The sequence below is a fragment of the Microplitis demolitor genome, chromosome 2 (assembly GCF_026212275.2).
Source record: "Microplitis demolitor isolate Queensland-Clemson2020A chromosome 2, iyMicDemo2.1a, whole genome shotgun sequence".
NCBI classification, from domain to species: Eukaryota; Metazoa; Arthropoda; class Insecta; order Hymenoptera; family Braconidae; genus Microplitis; species Microplitis demolitor.
In genome coordinates, this window is record NC_068546.1 from 2,580,097 (window position 1) to 2,596,943 (window position 16,847).

General features: G+C 29.8%; 1 protein-coding gene across 9 annotated transcripts in view; it reads right to left on the reverse strand.

Moving 5' to 3' along the window:
- Window positions 1-1,004: 1,004 nt before the first annotated feature.
- LOC103573576 (neurogenic protein mastermind) overlaps window positions 1,005-16,847 on the reverse strand; it is an 80,323-nt gene continuing 64,480 nt past the window's right edge. For 2 of the 9 annotated variants that reach the window (XM_014439671.1, XM_053742923.1), the window contains exons 5-11: window positions 7,137-7,269; window positions 4,756-4,923; window positions 4,446-4,568; window positions 3,354-3,491; window positions 2,667-2,864; window positions 1,582-1,823; window positions 1,005-1,484 (exon numbers count right to left, since the gene is read on the reverse strand). In XM_014439671.1, the coding sequence (XP_014295157.1) occupies window positions 1,092-1,484; window positions 1,582-1,823; window positions 2,667-2,864; window positions 3,354-3,491; window positions 4,446-4,568; window positions 4,756-4,923; window positions 7,137-7,269 (1,395 nt within the window). In that variant the 3' untranslated portion in view covers window positions 1,005-1,091. Of the gene's footprint in view, window positions 1,485-1,581; window positions 1,824-2,666; window positions 2,865-3,353; window positions 3,492-4,445; window positions 4,569-4,755; window positions 4,969-7,136; window positions 7,270-16,847 lie in introns of all 9 variants that reach the window. The other 7 variants (XM_053742921.1, XM_014439673.1, XM_053742918.1 and 4 more) reach the window with 7 other exon arrangements.

A 16,847-nucleotide genomic window follows, 5' to 3' on the forward strand; every position in this document is an offset into this window, starting at 1 on the left:
TAAGCTAATAATTTATTTATATGACTTATGAGTAATAAATTATTATTAAAAATGTGCCACGCCAAGCACATAATTATCAACTAATTATCAAATGTGTACAATTTTAATATTTTTTGCGCGTAATAGTGTTATGTTATTTTAGTGTTATATTTATTATTTATTATTATCGTTATTTAATAATTAATTTTATTTTAGTTTAGTTTAGTTTAGTATATTTATATATTTTTTATTATAGTCAGTCGATAAAGTCGGTCACGACAGTTATCAAGTCGGTCGGTACATGGTTATCAAAAATCACACATACCTTCGCTGGACTAATTTACATATCAGTGTCTTTTAATGAGACAGTGTGCTTCGATTTATCATAAATATTGTTTTTAAGCGGTACAACAAGACACAAATGACAAGCCCGTGATGTCAATTGCGTCTTTAAATCCTCACTTAACGATTTCACACAGTTACATTTTTTTTATGGCACGTTTTTCGGTCTCCATCGCTCTGTATTGTCAAACTCAAGCTTTATAGTCATACTTATTTATGACTATTGAGTTTGACAATAAAGAACAACAAAACCTTTAACGAATAAATCGATGTATAAACATGGAATGGGTTTTTTTCATCGACCTGGATGTAATTTTACGGATACTTATCATAAGATCCGTATAATTAAATTCAGTATTTAATATTGTCCGATAGTAGTATTCATTATTATTAATAAATAATTATTTAAATTTGTTACTTTAGTTTGTAAATAGCGATACTGCTGAGACAATGAGTGTATTCGTTGATGACCACTTGGGTTATGAGATTTATAACAGGCGTCCAAGAGTTTATGTGCTCTCACCGGCAGTCGTGTCGTCGGCCTTCCTCTTGACACCGCGGTCCTCAAGGTGATCTTGCCCGGTGACAGACTGGTCAGCGAGCATAGAGCGTTGAAGCTGTTGCTGCTGCTGTTGGAGCTGCTGCTGATGCTGCTGTAGCTGATGGTGCATCATCTGGTGCTGGTTCTGCTGTTGCTGGAACTCGCGCTCTACCGGATAGGACGTCTCGTTAGCCCAAGGGGTCCACTCGTCTCAGTAGTAACTGAACTTTCATGGTTGCTGATTGTTTTGTTGATTAACAACGTGCTGGAGTGTGAACCCGAGGGCACGTGGGTCACCATGTAGCCTCAGTGCCTGCTCTAATCGTTGCTCCTGCAGTCGGAGCGCCTCCCCTGATGATGGAATCAGGCTTGCGGTTAATCGTACGCGCTTGTTCGCGGATTGGGATTGTAGGTCCTCGCCAAGTCCCCTCATCATCATCTGATGATGCTGCTGTTGCGACTTACCTAAATCTGGTGATAAACTGTCTTGTTGCGATAATTGTTGGTTTGTATGATGCCCTGGCATACCAGACGCGCCACCACCTCCATTGTGCTGTCCTAAGTGATGCCTCATGTCGCTTCCGACTGCGGAACTCGCTGCAGCTGCTGCTGCTTGTGATACCTGAAGATTTAAAGGCAATTATTAGGATTATAGGCTTGAATATTAGGGGAATATTGTCTGGTGGTTTGATTACGGGATGGGATGTCGGTTAACTTACTTGTGAATTAATACTAACCGCGAGTCTGAGGGCAGCTTCGGCTTGTGATCGTAGCAGTGCTTCGGCTTGATGCATTCGCAATGCCTGCTCGGAATTATTATTTTGTACGCCTTGTTGTTGGGGACCTGTTTGTCCTTGTTGGTTTGCATTTATATCGTTGTTGTTACCGCCCATTCTCATTGCTGCTGCTAGGGATGCTACGTCCACTGGCGACAAATTTGGCGATACGGAATTTTGAAGACCTGAAAAATTTTTTAATTATTACTCTGAGCTCTGTAATTTTATTTCTACACTCTTAATTACACCAAAATAGGTAAAATTATATACGAGCATATAGAGAATTTATCAAGGAACAATTTGAACCTAATATTAAGTCGATTCGTTATTTTATTAGTTTCAAATAAATTATTTTAACTCAAGGAACCAGTGCTGTCAATTGTTACGTATGAAACTTCGTAGGAACGATAACTCTCGATAGACACAATTAATCGGCCCAACTTTTTTTTTATTGTCTTTGTACTTTTTATCACAAGAACCCTATGGAAAATCACTATCTAAATCTTTTTTGTTTAATTGTAATTAATTAAAAACGTAAAACTGATTATTAATGAAAAATTTAGCGGCCATTTTTATTTTTACTGTTGTTATTATTTTTTTCATTTTTTCTCTCCATCAACTACTGGCGGCAGCACTAGCGCAACAGTATAGGTTTGAAAAAAAAGAGCGACATCTAAGACAAAAAGGCGGGATATTTAAAAAAAATATTAAACTGAAAATAATAAATAAAAAAATCAAATTGATAATTTATAAGTTGAATAAAAATTCTTAATGAAAAAAATAAATTAATATTAAAAAACAAAACTAGTGATTAAAAATAAAATGAGCGATTGAGGTGCATTTTTAGATTTCCCAACAAATTTTTTTTATTTTGTAAGTCTTCATTGTTTTACAAATTTCACACAAAACCCAAAACTAAAATCCAATTTAAATTCCGGCGAAATCAACTTATCACAAAAATTACCAACCTTCTAGTCTTTGCCCTGTATTTACAAGCAATTATACAAAAATTAAAGGGTAATACTAACCAGCAGCTTGAACAGCCGCCGCCATAACAGCCATTCTCTGCTGTTGTGATTGCATTTCATCGTGATACTGCTGGGCCGTTGATTGACTACCCGCTCTCAGCATTTCACTCAATTTGTTACCACTTGGTCCCGGTGACGCCATATTATTGTTGTTATTATTGTTGTTGTTGTTTAGTAGTCCGGTGCCTGCACAAAAATCTGCTCAAGTCAATTAGATCTCATGTTATTTAAACTTTCCCATTAGATATTTACAATCATCACCGCAAAATAAGTGTAGTTCTCAGTACTAATGACCGCAGAGTGGTCCCAGTTTGAATTCGGGTCAATTGGGCGCCAAATTTAACGGGCGAACTCAGGCGTCGAATATCAGACAAGCTTTATAATTTAAAATAGCCCCGATATTCCGAATATTTATCAATAATTACTCATTAGATTGTTTCAGCTACACTTATTTTTCAATGTTAGCAATTATATTAATAATAATTACGATGGTTATTATAAGTATTAAGATTAATGATGCGTGTCCCAACCCTCTGGTCCCCATTGTTAATTTAATAAAACAATAATAATAATAACTGATGATTAAATACGTAAATTTCGGTGTTTGGAATATGTTAGGACATTTGTGGTGTATTAGGATTAATAGAGTTAGTGATTTTAATAATAAAATGTTGTACGATAGCGTACCAGGTTCACTACCGGCTGATGAAAGCCTTCCGTTGCCACTACTGCTCTCGGAATGAGCCGATGGCGATGGGCACATTGGTGGTTGCTGTAAATTTTGTGGTCCACCTGGTTGACTCGTCAACACACCGAGACCTGCTCCTGAATCCACAGAATATGGATTTTCATAACAAATGAATCATCAAGGAGGCATAGAGGATGTTCTTGGGAACGGGATTTCGGATATTAGCGTGCTGTCTTTTTCTTGCTCCTCTGTTAAATCTTTTAGTTTAAAGACCCAAATTATTTTGCCCTTATCAACAATAAGAGATTGATGGGCAATTAATTGCCTACAAAAAATTCCATTTGTTGGAATCTAACTCTACTAGTTTGTCAATTTAAAGAGACCAAAATTGAGTTTTTAATAAATTGATTGATAAATCCTAAAGTATTGACTGTAGATGAAAACCTTTTATACAAATTTTGTAGGAAATGTAATGAACTACAAAAAAGGTCCTTGACCTTAAAGTCGTTATTTTAAAATTAAAAAAGTTATGCCGATTTTAAAATTATACATTATAGCACAAACTTTTTCCCAAAATCGATTACTTTACAAAAATTAACGATTAACTTGTAAAATATTGAATTTACAAAAAAAAACTCAAATAACAATTTAATAGAGAATTGAATGCCCTACAAAAAAGGTCCTTAACCTTAAAGCTCTAAACCTAAAATTAAAAAAGTTATGCGGATTTTTAAATTACACATTACAGTAAACACTTTATCCTAAAATCGATTACTTTGCGAAAATTAATGATTAACTTGTAAAATTTTGAATTTACAAAAAAAAACTCAAAGGACAATTTAATAGAGAATTTAATGTCCTACAAAAAAGGTCCTTGACCTTAAAGCTGTAAATCTAAAATTAGAAAAGTTATCGTCGTTTAAATATTTGATTTCGTAAAAATTTATAATAGAATTCACTAAAAGATTTTTAACAAAAAAAAAAAAACAAGTTTAATGACACACTCTAATGGGATGCATTGAAGGAAAATCACCGAGTACATTGTCCATCAGGGGATCCAAGAAGGAAGGACAATGGGTATAATGACTCACCTAAACTAGAGCCAGCTAATAGTTCTCTTTCACGTCTCTCAGCAGCCGCACGACTTAGTACATATTGAGCAGCAAACTGGTGCTTAGGATCCATTCTCATGTGTTCCATATGACTCAGGAGACCTTTCAAAATTAACGATAACAATTATTAATCAGACACTTAAGTAAAGTAAAATTGATTCGGGTCGCGCTGAGCCTCAAGTCAGCAAACATCAAACATCGAACATTTAATTTATAATAATTAAATTGTTTGCAGTATCTGGTATCTAGTATATCTAGTATCTTGTATCTAGTATCAAATCTAACTTACCGCTCTCATGGGTATAGACGGCTTGACAAACAGAACACGGCCACATCCTTAAATTCGTACTTAGTTGACTAGTTTCCGGATGACATGCCAGATGCTTTCTCAGACTTCCTTCGTTGATGTAGTGCTTCCCGCAAACTGGGCAAGGATGGTTCGCAGTCCGACGTTTCGCTAGGTAAACCCCAGCAACCGAGGTGGTGCAGTCAGCAGGGGGAACAATAGTACGACACAATGTCGAGGTCAATGCCAAGCAGGTTTTAAGCACCCAAAGAGTGTATACATTTTAAGCTTATCTTAATTCACTCATTCATTACTTCATTCGTTCATTCAATTTCTTCTTCTTACTTATTATTATTTTACTTTATTGCCAATTATTTATTTTCATTTTTAGTTCCTTTTACTTTTAGCTTCAATGACATTCATTCTTTAATAGATACTTGTGAGAAATAATCCTAAAGCAAGTATAGAATTCTCTTTATGGTGACAAGTCAAATGGAGTATTTTTCTTTTTTAAAACCAAAAATTACTCGTAGAAATCTAAAGCATATTTTGAACCATTGCAGAAACTTGAAATAAACCAACTTACTTACAAAGGCATGAATTAGACCTAGAAAGACATATATCGAGAAACGAACGCAGAATTTTTAAAATCGACCCTCAGTCTCAGGCTGCCTGTCGTACCCAACCCACCCTAGGGTGTTATAAGCTCACTGAAAGATGACTGGATCACTTTCATCAATTCTCCAGTAGTCAAATTTAACAATTTTACCTCTTCGTAGTATTCCTTGCGTCCTTCCTTCTGTTAAGTCTAACGTTCGTTTTACAATTTATGTTCTAGGTCTAATTCATGCCTCCATAAGTCCAAGTAGGTTCAATTCAAGCCTTTGTAAGTCTAAGTAGGTCCATTTCAAGATTTTACAATTATGTCCTATAAAGTATAATCTAGGTTTTTAATGCTCATTTAGGTTCAATGTTGCCTTAGATTTCTAATTAGTAATTTGGGTTTGTAAAATTTTTTAGGTTAAAATGAATGCTCAAAAAATCGACCAGTTAATGGTCCATTTTTTTTTTTTTTTTTTTTATAAATATATCAATCATTTAATGCCAAATACGACTACTTTTCACGAAAATACAGTCTTCTAAAAATAACTAAAAAATTTATAAAATTTTCTGGTTCCTTTAATTTTTTGGATGTGTTTTTAAGGACATTATAATAAAATGGTAATTAGAAAAAAAATTCTTAATGACTGATATTTGGCATAAGCTGAGTTTTAGAGCTTTCACTGGATTATGAAATTTCGACCATTTTTCAGCTGATGACTAAAATATTTTGTTATAGTACGCAACTTTCCGCATAGAAATAATGTATGCAAAAAAAATATGTAATATATTTGTGACATTTGTTTTTCTCCCATAGATGTGTTAAGATATGTAGCAATATACAAAATTTATGTAGTACAAATATATATTATATATATTTTTAAGTAGGTTAGATGATCGGTCTTTAATTTTTTACTTTTTCAATTTTTAGTGAAGACTAATTTTTTTTTTATAATTCAATTTTAAGCAAAACCAGAACATTTTTACATAATTTTAGTTATTAATTTTCAAATTTTAATCAAAATTTACACAAGCGAAATTTAAAATTTTTTGCACTAGTCTGATTCAATTTTCGAGTAAATCTAAAATCTTATTTTATACAAATTTTGAATTAAAATTCCGATCAAAATTTTATCTAAAAGTCTAATTTTTTTCATTTTAAAAAATAAATCAGCATAATTTGAAAATATATATTAAAATTACTCAAAAGTCTGATCTATAGTTAAAACCCAAAATTTGAAATACTAAAAAAAGTTTTTTTAAAATCTCAGTTACTCCATTTGACTTTCACTTAAAAAGAATTTGAATTTTACCCGGGTCAAAATTAATAACAAGTTCGACTTTTTTGACAAATGGATACTAAGTAGGTCACGTTAGCCAAAAGTCAAAATTAATCGTGTTTTATATCCATTTTTGACTTAACCAACTTAGCATCCATTTAAGCCAGTTGACCTCACTTCAAATCAAAGAATTCAAAGTTATTTTTTTGACCTGGGTATATATATGTATATATTTATATTAGTAATGCTTGGTTAGTTTCCAAAAGTATCCATTGCCCGAGAAGAGACACGTATGCCCGCGCCAAAGCGTATCGGGAATATGTGATATGTAACTTAAGTCTAATTGCATCCTCGTCTTCCTTTGTCTCAGACTACATGTATCCAATAATTGTTAATAATGTAACTAACCAACAAGTACCACTTATATTAATAATTAATAATTAATGAGTAATTAAAATAGAGACAAAGAAAAACAATGAATCCAATCTGTTTATTGGTACTTACTGGCAACACCAGAAGCATTTGGATCCTTGTGGGTGATCTTCATATGTTCCATGAGTGCCTCACCTCCGAGGAAGAGTTTGTGACAGATTGGACAGCTTGTTGCATTGGGCCCTCCAATAAGTCCCGCATGTTGCTGGAACACAACACGCTGTTGCAACTCCTTTTTTGTTTTGCGATAATTATTGTTTTTTTTTTTTGTTTGCGATCACGATGATGACCAGAAGTAGTAGTAGTAGAAGTAGCAGTAGTAGTAGAGAAGCAGCCGGAGGATTTTATTTCGCGCACACCGGAAGTGGTGCCCCAACCAACAAGTACCCAAATATTACCCAATAGTAATATTTATGAGATTAGATTTTTTTTCCCCAGGAGCGTGTGTTTTTTTTTTTTTATTGATTGTTTTTGTACCAGAAGCAGCAGGATAGGCACAGAACAAACGATACCAATTGTGTGTAAGTTATAAGTTGCCCAATCAAGTTATTTTAGTTTTTAGTTTGTTTTTTTCTTTGTATATTTTTGCTGCCTATTGAATAACTGCATTTTATTTATACATCTCTCTAATGTTATTTATTTTATTTTTATTTTTGTTTCATCATAAATTTTAATCTAATATTAAATTTTGAAACTAAGCCCAAAGTTTGAAGAATTAACTTTTTTTTTTTTATTACCAGGTTTGTCAAGTATTTCTTACTGAGTATTTTAAGCTTCTTTGTAATAAAATATGATAGTTGATATTCTATTATGTTTTGAAAATTTTTTATTTGAATAAATTTGGCGCGAGTTCAAATTTTCTTTTTTGTCAACTCAATTATTTTTTATAATTTTTTTGTTGTTAATGCATTTGTAAAGTATTCGATAATAAGTATTTTGAGAGCTTGTACATCTTAATACGGTAATTAGTTTGGATTTTATGACGTTTTTTATTTTAAATGAATTTGGCGCGAAATTTAAAAATTTTGATTGTTTTCGATTATTTGTTATTTGTATTAAATTTTTTTAAATACTTCTGAGTATTTTAAGTGATTTTATCACCGGAAATAGAATTTCTTTCAGGTTTTACAGAAGTTTGCAAAATTTGATTTTAAGTGAATTTGGCGCGAACTTTCAAAAATGTTTTTATGTTTTTGATTATGTTTTCTTTCTGTTAATTTTATTGAATACTCCTGAGTATTTTAATTGTTTTTTATCACCGGAAATAGAAATCTGTTCAAATTTTACATAATTTTGAATACAATTTTGGTTTTGAGTAAATTTGGCGCGAGCTTTAAAAAATTTTTTTAATACATTTAATTATTAAAAAAATTCAATCAATACAATAATTAATTTTAAATTTATTAAAATTTTTGGTTTGTTTGAATTTGGCGCCTTACCAAAAATTTTTATCAAAAACTAAATTAAGCCAAAAATTCGAGCTTAGGCTACAAAAATTTCTTAAGACGCAACGCGAAATTATTTTCATATTTTAATTTTTTATTAAAAAAAAAAAAAAAAAAAAACAATTAATTTTAAAAAATATTCTATTTTTTCAAAAATTTAACGTTACTATTTTTCTCACAAAAATTCATGGTCAAAAATAAATTGTTATTGAAATCATACCTACAATTAACTTTCAAACCGTCCCTAATTTTTCCCGCGAAAAAATAAATTTTTCTACCGACGCAATTTTCAAATCTTCAGAATTTTAATCAACTCAAAATTTCCATACGACCCAGTAGTTCAATTAAAAAAATTTTTTTTTTGAAACCCGCACATCAGCAATTAACCAAAACCTTCGCGAACTTAAAAAAACATCTAAACAATTTTAATCAACAATATAACCAACATATTGCTGAGCGTGTTTTCCGATGATAAAAAATAAAAAAACGCGAATAAGAACATAATGAACCTTTGGACCTTTTACGAGGTCTCTTAATAGTGGGTGGTCTACTCTCACGTGAGTGCTCGGACGTGACAGCGTTGCCAGTTGTGTTTTAGTTTCTTATTCTTATATATTATATTAACGGCCTCGAATACTCAGTTTAATACTTTTAGTACATCATGTTTGTTAAATACCTGAAAAAATGTACATACCATCTACATACTGACAATTAGATCGAAGATTAAATCCATCTGGTAACTAAACAGCTGAATACTATCATCGATCGCTTCCCTTACGTATCAGATATTTTCTACTTTTTTTTGACGTTTAAATTTTTTCTTTAAACTTTAGCTTTTATTTTTTATTATTATATTCAAGTACTTGAAGTTTGATGAGAGATAGAGAGATGATGAATGCAATGTATAGATTCAATGGCAGCAAATATATACTTTTAATATTAATAATAATAATAATAATTATAATTATTATAATAATTATAAATAAAGTACTACTGGAAATTTAAATCAGACGTCCTTTGTCTTTATCATCATCAATCAACTCTCGCGACGCACAGCCACATTAAAATTTTTTGTAAAATAAATTTCAAATTATACATTTTTTAACTAATTATACTACTAAGACTAATTTTTTTTACTACATGGAGAGAAAAGAATGGGAATTTTTCCAATTTTGCTTGGGGAAAATTTCTTTGTTGGCGTTGTAAGTTTGATTATGTCAACATGTGAATTGTAACTATGTCACATAGTAAATTTTGCTTTGTTACATAGAAATTATTTCTATATTGACAATGGAAATTTTTCTATACCAACAGTAGAACAATAACTATGTAATATAAGAACAATTCCGATGTTAACATAGGAAAAATTCCTATGTAGACATTGAAAAAATTCCTGTGTTAACATTGCTGGAATTCCTTTAATGACGCAGAAAATCCCTCAATGTCAACATAGGAAAATTTCCTATGTTAACATGGAAATTATTTCCATGTTAACAAGGTAGAAAATCCCATGTATGTAAAAATGAAATATTTGTAAACTGATGTTTTTTTTACGTAATTTATTAAGTAAATAAAAATTAATTAATTGAATTAATGACTATATACTGTCGGAAACACGATGTAATTGACTTTTACGTACACGTTTATACTAATTTAATTTATAAAAACATTTTTTCATTGGTAGATGCTACAAAAAATTTTAATTAAATTACACAAAATTTTTTTGAAAACTTTGAAACTCTCTTTTCGTATACCTTAAAACCTTCACACATCTCTATTTTATCGCTTTAAGGCCTAAATAATAATAATGACCAATATATTTGGTATTTTGTTGGTTTCAGTTTCTTGTGGACTTTTCCTATGCAACATACCAATTTTTTCAATGTTGACATGAAAATTTTTCGTATGTCAACATGGGTATTTTTACTACGTCAACGTAGGAATATTTACTATGTTAACAGAGGAATTTTTTCTTTGTCAACCTGGGAAAAATTCCTATGTCAATATAGAAGAAATTACTCTGGTAATATGGGAAAAATTCCTATGCTGACATAGTAAAAATACCCATGTCAATATAGGAATTTCAGCAATGTTAACAGAAGAATTTTTCTATGTCTACATGGAAATTTTTTTAATGGTCATATAGAAGGTATCCCTATATGTGCGTAAAATTTCTATAAATTATAGTTATATTCTCATTTTTCTCTAGTAAAAATTTTCATCTTGATAAAACAAAACTTGCTATGTCAAAAAAGAAATTTCCCTAAGCAAAATTGGAAAAATTTCCATGTTTTTCTCTCCGTGAAGTTCTAATCTTTTACAGAAAAAAAATTAAATATTTATTTGAGGCGTCACGTATTTTTGGGCATAATTAATTTTTTAATGAATGGATTAAAAATTTTTTTTTTTAAATCTCATCTTCAGAGTTGCAGATTGTCGAAAAAAAATATCACACTTCAATATTTTCATAAAATATCAGTGAAAAAAATTTTGAAAATTTATTCAGAACCTCAAATTCAAAGAATAATACTTTTGTCCCTTTTAAATTAAAAAAAAAAAAAATCTACAATATTTACAACATTCTGGTATTTTTTTTCACAATTCTGCATTTTCTTAGATGAGATTTTAAAAAAAAAACTTTAAAAAACATCAATTAGAAAATTTTTAACCGCAATACAAGGCCCTAAAAAAAAAAGTCAAATTTTGGCGAAAAATAAAAATCAAAATTAAATAACTTGTAGACATTTAAATGAAAAAAAAAGAGGTTAAGTAATTAAAAATACTTAAAATATATCGGCAGGAAGCTTGAACACTTAAAAAATAATAAATGAATAAATAAGAGACGAGAAAAGGCTAAAACGAGACTGAACGGCAATGACCCGAAACCACAAACATTTGGGGGTCTCGTTCCCATTTTTTATTTTTACACATTTCTCTTAATTTTTTTTTTCGTAACCTCCCCCTTTTATCCTCAGCCTCAGTCACCTCTTTCCCTCCCCATGGTTATTACAAACATCCTTTATTTCTTTAAATTCTTGTTGAATTTTTTTTTATAAAAGTTTTTTAAATCCCGGACCTAGGGCACCGAAGACGCGGTTGAGCGTGTATGTTTGAGGATAAAAAAGACCGCGAGTCGTTTAAAAAAGAAAAAATGTGTATAAAAAAAAAAGTTAAGAATAAGTACTATACACAAGCGGAGGAGTTTGTAACCGAGTAAAAAGAGAGAGGGAGAGATATATTGCATGCAAGTTATTCTCGGAGGGAGGCTGACTCGCAGCAGAAGAAGGTTCGACGCCCCGACCTGGCCCAACTGGAAAAAACCGGTTTTCATGTGCTTTTTATTTTATTTATTACCTTTTTTTTTATTCAACATCAGCATCCACGCTTTTTGTAACCAACTTAAACTCATCTTGAGTATAGAGAACTGTATGAAAGTCTGAGGAATTTTTAACGCGTGGGCGTTTGCTCCCATGGACCCCATAACAGCTATTTTATATCTATACTCTGTTTTAAAAATTTTATTTATTTGAAATAATTAAAAATTCATTAACCAAACCTTAATAGTTTATAATTTTAAAAAAAATTATTTTATTAAGTCTGCAGAAAGTTCAATTTTTCTTTGTTTCTGTGGAAATCGTTAATAACTTGGTAAATATTGATATTATGCTAAAAAGTAATAGGACCTTATTGGTAGTAAATTTAATGCTCTACAAAAAAGATCCTGTGACTTGAACCCGTAAATCTCGAATTTCAAAAGTTATATACATTTTAAAGTAACTTACATTTAAAGGGTTCGCTGTTTTTTTTGTTTGTTGATTTGATGGCAATTTTTTTATTTTAACTTTTTAAATTTTGGGTTAAGAAAAAAAACTTTCCTGACAAAGTTGTTCAGAATTAAATACCCTACAAAAAAGGTCCTATAACTCAATGCCCTAAAATCCAAATTTGAAAGTTTATATGCATTTTAAACTTACATGCATACAAAGGGTTCGCAAATTTTTTTTTCGTCGAGTTTTCTGCAATTTTTTTATTTTAACTCTTTTAATTTTGATTTTACACAAAAATTTTTCCTTACAAAGTTGTTTAGAATTGAATACCCTACAAAAAAGGTATTATAACTTAAAGCCCTAAAGTCCAAATTTAAAAAGTTATACACATTTCAAACTAACATCCATATAAAGGGTGCGCAATTTTTTTTTTTTTGTCGTCTTGTGCAATTTTTTCACTTTAACTCTCTAAATTTTGATGCTACAAAAAAAAATTTCCTGAAAAAATCGTCCAGAATTCTATACCCTACAAAAAAGATATTTTAAAAAAAAGTCATAAAATCAAAATTTCCTAAATTATACACATTTAAAAAATTCAGTCTATCGCGAATCTAAATAACTGATAATTACCCTAATTATTAAAACAGAATAACGAGAGCATAGTAAAAAAAAAAAAAAAAAAAAAATCATTAAAACGCGTTGATGACGCGGTAAGTCATCAAGCGATCAATAACTAACTAGCGGACGTCTAATCGTTTCCCTTGATACGATGTCGAGTGTGCGTGTCTACGTTAACCTCTTTCACCTTCTTCACCTCGTTCTCCATCACCTATTTCTCCTCTTCTTTCACCTCTTGCTTCTCTTATTCCTCCTCTTTCCTCTTTTCTTCATCGCGTCATACATATCAACCCTCGGTTTTGTATTCCGCCCAACTTCTTCACTTAAATCCTCAACCCTCAATCTCCTCCAACCTCAAACTCACAGTGTACACTTACTCTCTGTTAAATCTAGTCTACAACAAACTATATAACTATTACTTCTTCTTTATGCTCATATGTTTTAACTTTAAATTCAGAACTAGCCCTTTTATCCAAACAAAATATATTTTATTTCCAGACCTTAGAATTTTTAGATAACCCGTGTAAAAAAAATTCATTCCTACAATTTTCCAAAAATTTTCATAAAAATGGAAACTTACAAAATTGAAACAATTCTGAACTTTAAGTTAAACATTTTTGGAATTTCAAAAAAATTATTAAATGATTTGTACTTAAGTTTGCCGATAAATAATTTTTAAATTTTTTTTAAAAACGATAAATTATAAAAAAAAAAAAAATATTTGAAAAATTACACATGTAGATTTTTAAATTTTCTACTTGTGCATTTTTTTAGTTTTTTTTTTTTTAAATTAAATTTTTGAAAAATGAATTTGAAAATTTTTAATTGTCTCCTAACTTCAGGATCATAGAAAGTGAACAATTTTCAAATGGTGTAAGATTTTCCCGCGCATTTTTTGAGTTTGAAAAACTAAAAAAAAAAAATGATTAGAACTTTTTGGTTGTTTTTTTATGTTTTTTTTTTTTCCACTTTTCGTAATCGTTCAAAAAATAGTCCAAAAAGTTATGATCCAGGTTAGTAGACAATGAAAAATTTTCGGATTTTTTTATTAATAAATAAATTACAAAAAAAAAAAAAAAAAAAAAAAAACAAATAAAAATATGCACATGTAGAAAATTTAATAAATTACAAGTGCAATTTTTCAAAATTTTTTTTTTTATTATTTATTGTTTTGAAATAAATCCAAAAATTATTAGACCGGCTAACTTCAGTATCATAGAAAATTAGAGATTGGAACTAATTTTGCACTCACAAAATTGACAATTTGAATTATTTTTGTTTAAAAAATTTCAAAAAAAAAAAAAAAAAAAATTGAAACCCGCGAAAAAAGTCCATACTAGCTGAAAATTTTTCACACTTCAAATTATTTTAAATTTCCAAAAATGTTTACGTCAAAGTTCAAAATTGTTTCAATTTCGGAATTCAGTCAGAAAAATTTTTGGACCAAACTTTTTTTACATTAGCCAGCAAAATTTCACTATCAGTCAGTTTAAAAAAATATTTTGCAAAAGTAACTTTGGGACTTTTTTTTTGTTTGTTTTCTCCATTAAAAAAAATTGAAGAAACTCTTTTATTACATTTTTTATTTATCTCGAACAAACGACGGTACTCTTACAAGGCAAGCGGGAGAGACTTAAAGATTAAGTTTTAAAATAAAAAATAATAATAAATATATATAAAAAGAGCAACTAGAGAGAAAACGAATGAGTAATATCTCTTTTCCCTTGAAGGTTGTCTGAGACTCTTTCTTTTTATTTTAACGTGGCCTCGTACGTTCAGCCCGCGGATAAATAAAAAATACGCGCAAGTAACTCTGCAAAAAGTAAACGAGTACTGAAATAATAAAAATTATTTTTTTTTAAAAAAATAAAATGGTGGCCTTGGGTAAGAATTTCTTTGGGAGTCAACATTGTGTGAGTATGAGTATTAAGTCGACCTTAATTTCCGGCGGTAACGAGGGCGTGACGAACTCGCTGGCCCTCAAAATGTCCATTGCTTAATCCTCGTACCAAAGACCCGATTTATTAACGAAATCTCTACTTGCTGACCTCATAACTTTCGCTTTACATTCGGGCCCTTGGGTAAAAGTTTTATTTAAGCGAAATTTATAATTTTGTTGGGATTTTAAATTGAGACCATACTTTTTTTTTTATTTGAAGAAAAAATGGTCGGATGGTTCTATGCTACGCATCGATAACTTTTTATCTACACCCACTTCCTTTTTATGCCACACCTTGGGGTGTTGGTTATAGAGATACAGGTAAGGGGACTGTGTCTTAAATTCAAATCAAAGCTTAAATGTTTACACTGTAAAAAATTGGGAGTAAGTTCGGAGTGATCTGGATTTTATTTAAATCCCCATTCACTCCGATTCGAAGTTTTAATATTAAAATAAACTCTGGAGTGAATTTTACTCCAAGGGCATTAAATAAATACAGTAATCTGCTCTGTATTCACTTCGAATTTAATCCGCGATTATTCCGCAAATTTTTTTCAGTGTAAATATTATAAATAAATAAACAAAAAAAAAAAAAAACTATTTTTCTGTAATTAAAAATGACGTGACCAGGACTCGAACCGCCGATTTAGTGATTTCAAAATTCGAACGTCAGGAAAAAGTGATTTCAATCTAAAAAAATTTGATTATATCAACTAGGATCTAATTTATATAAATTTTTGATATATATTATCTATAGATCTATTTCAAATTAGATTAATTTTTTTCAAAATTAATTTTTAATTTTTATAATTTGATTTTTTTTTGGGAATTAAAAATTTTGATATTTTAACTATAATAGAAAACTTTGTCCTAAAAATTTGTTTATTATAACTTTTGTCTACATTTTTATAATTTTGCCAAAAATTAATGGTTTAATAAACGAAAAAAATCATAATTTTCGAAAATAAATTTCTTATTAACTTTAAAAGTTTCTAGGATCGTAAATATTCAATTTACGGAAAAATTAAAAGAGACCTTTTTTGAAGTAAATCTAATTTCCTACAAAATTGCTTATTATCATTTTTATCGTATCTGTGATAGTTTAGCCAAAATTTGAATTTGAAATAATTAATAAATATAATATTTCGGCAAAAATTCTAATTATTAATTTTAAAAACTCATAACTTCTGAACCAGTAGAATTAGAGAAAAATTTTTTAAATCTTTTTTATAGAAAATTAAATTTCCTACAAAATTGTTCCTTATCATTTTTAACGTATCTACAATAGTTTCATCACAATTTAAATTTTAAGTATAATAAAAAAAAGAGTAGTGACAAAAAAATGTTGAAAATAATTTTTTTTTTACTAGAGTAAGTATAAATTTTTTATTTAAATAAAATTGTTAATAGAAACTAATCCATGGGTATTAGAAGCGTGCCGGATAATCGTTAACGATGACTCAAAAAAATAAATATAAGGGGTAGATTTTTTTTTCTTTAGATTAATATTAGAGGGTAGTGATTGAAGTTGAAGAAATAAATGATTGCAAGTTTCTGTCGGGTCTTGTGTTACTGTGTGCCAATGAGAAAATTAAAAAGTTTTATTGTACTGGTGTGGGTCATTCAAGTGTGATGGGGACGTGGGCAAAAAAATTTTAAGGGTAGTGGAGCTTAAAAATCCCTCCCATTCAATTCACGATCAAATGATTTCATTATCGCTGTCCCCTTGTTTTTTTAGGGGCTCGAAAATCGGGTTTCTTTGGGGGTGGAGCTAAAAAAATTGTCACCCAAAATGGTCGCTTTTTTTTTATCACTTGGGTCTAAGGAAAATATGAATTTTAAAGATTAATTTTTTTTTCTATTGTCATAGATGAAAATTTAATTTAATTTCTTATAATGTACTAAGTGATGAATTTAATCAATATTTATATACATATATAATATATTATAAATTATTTTCAATGTACGAGTACGTACTCGATGTATTTGAGTATGTTCTGCACATTAACTGCAA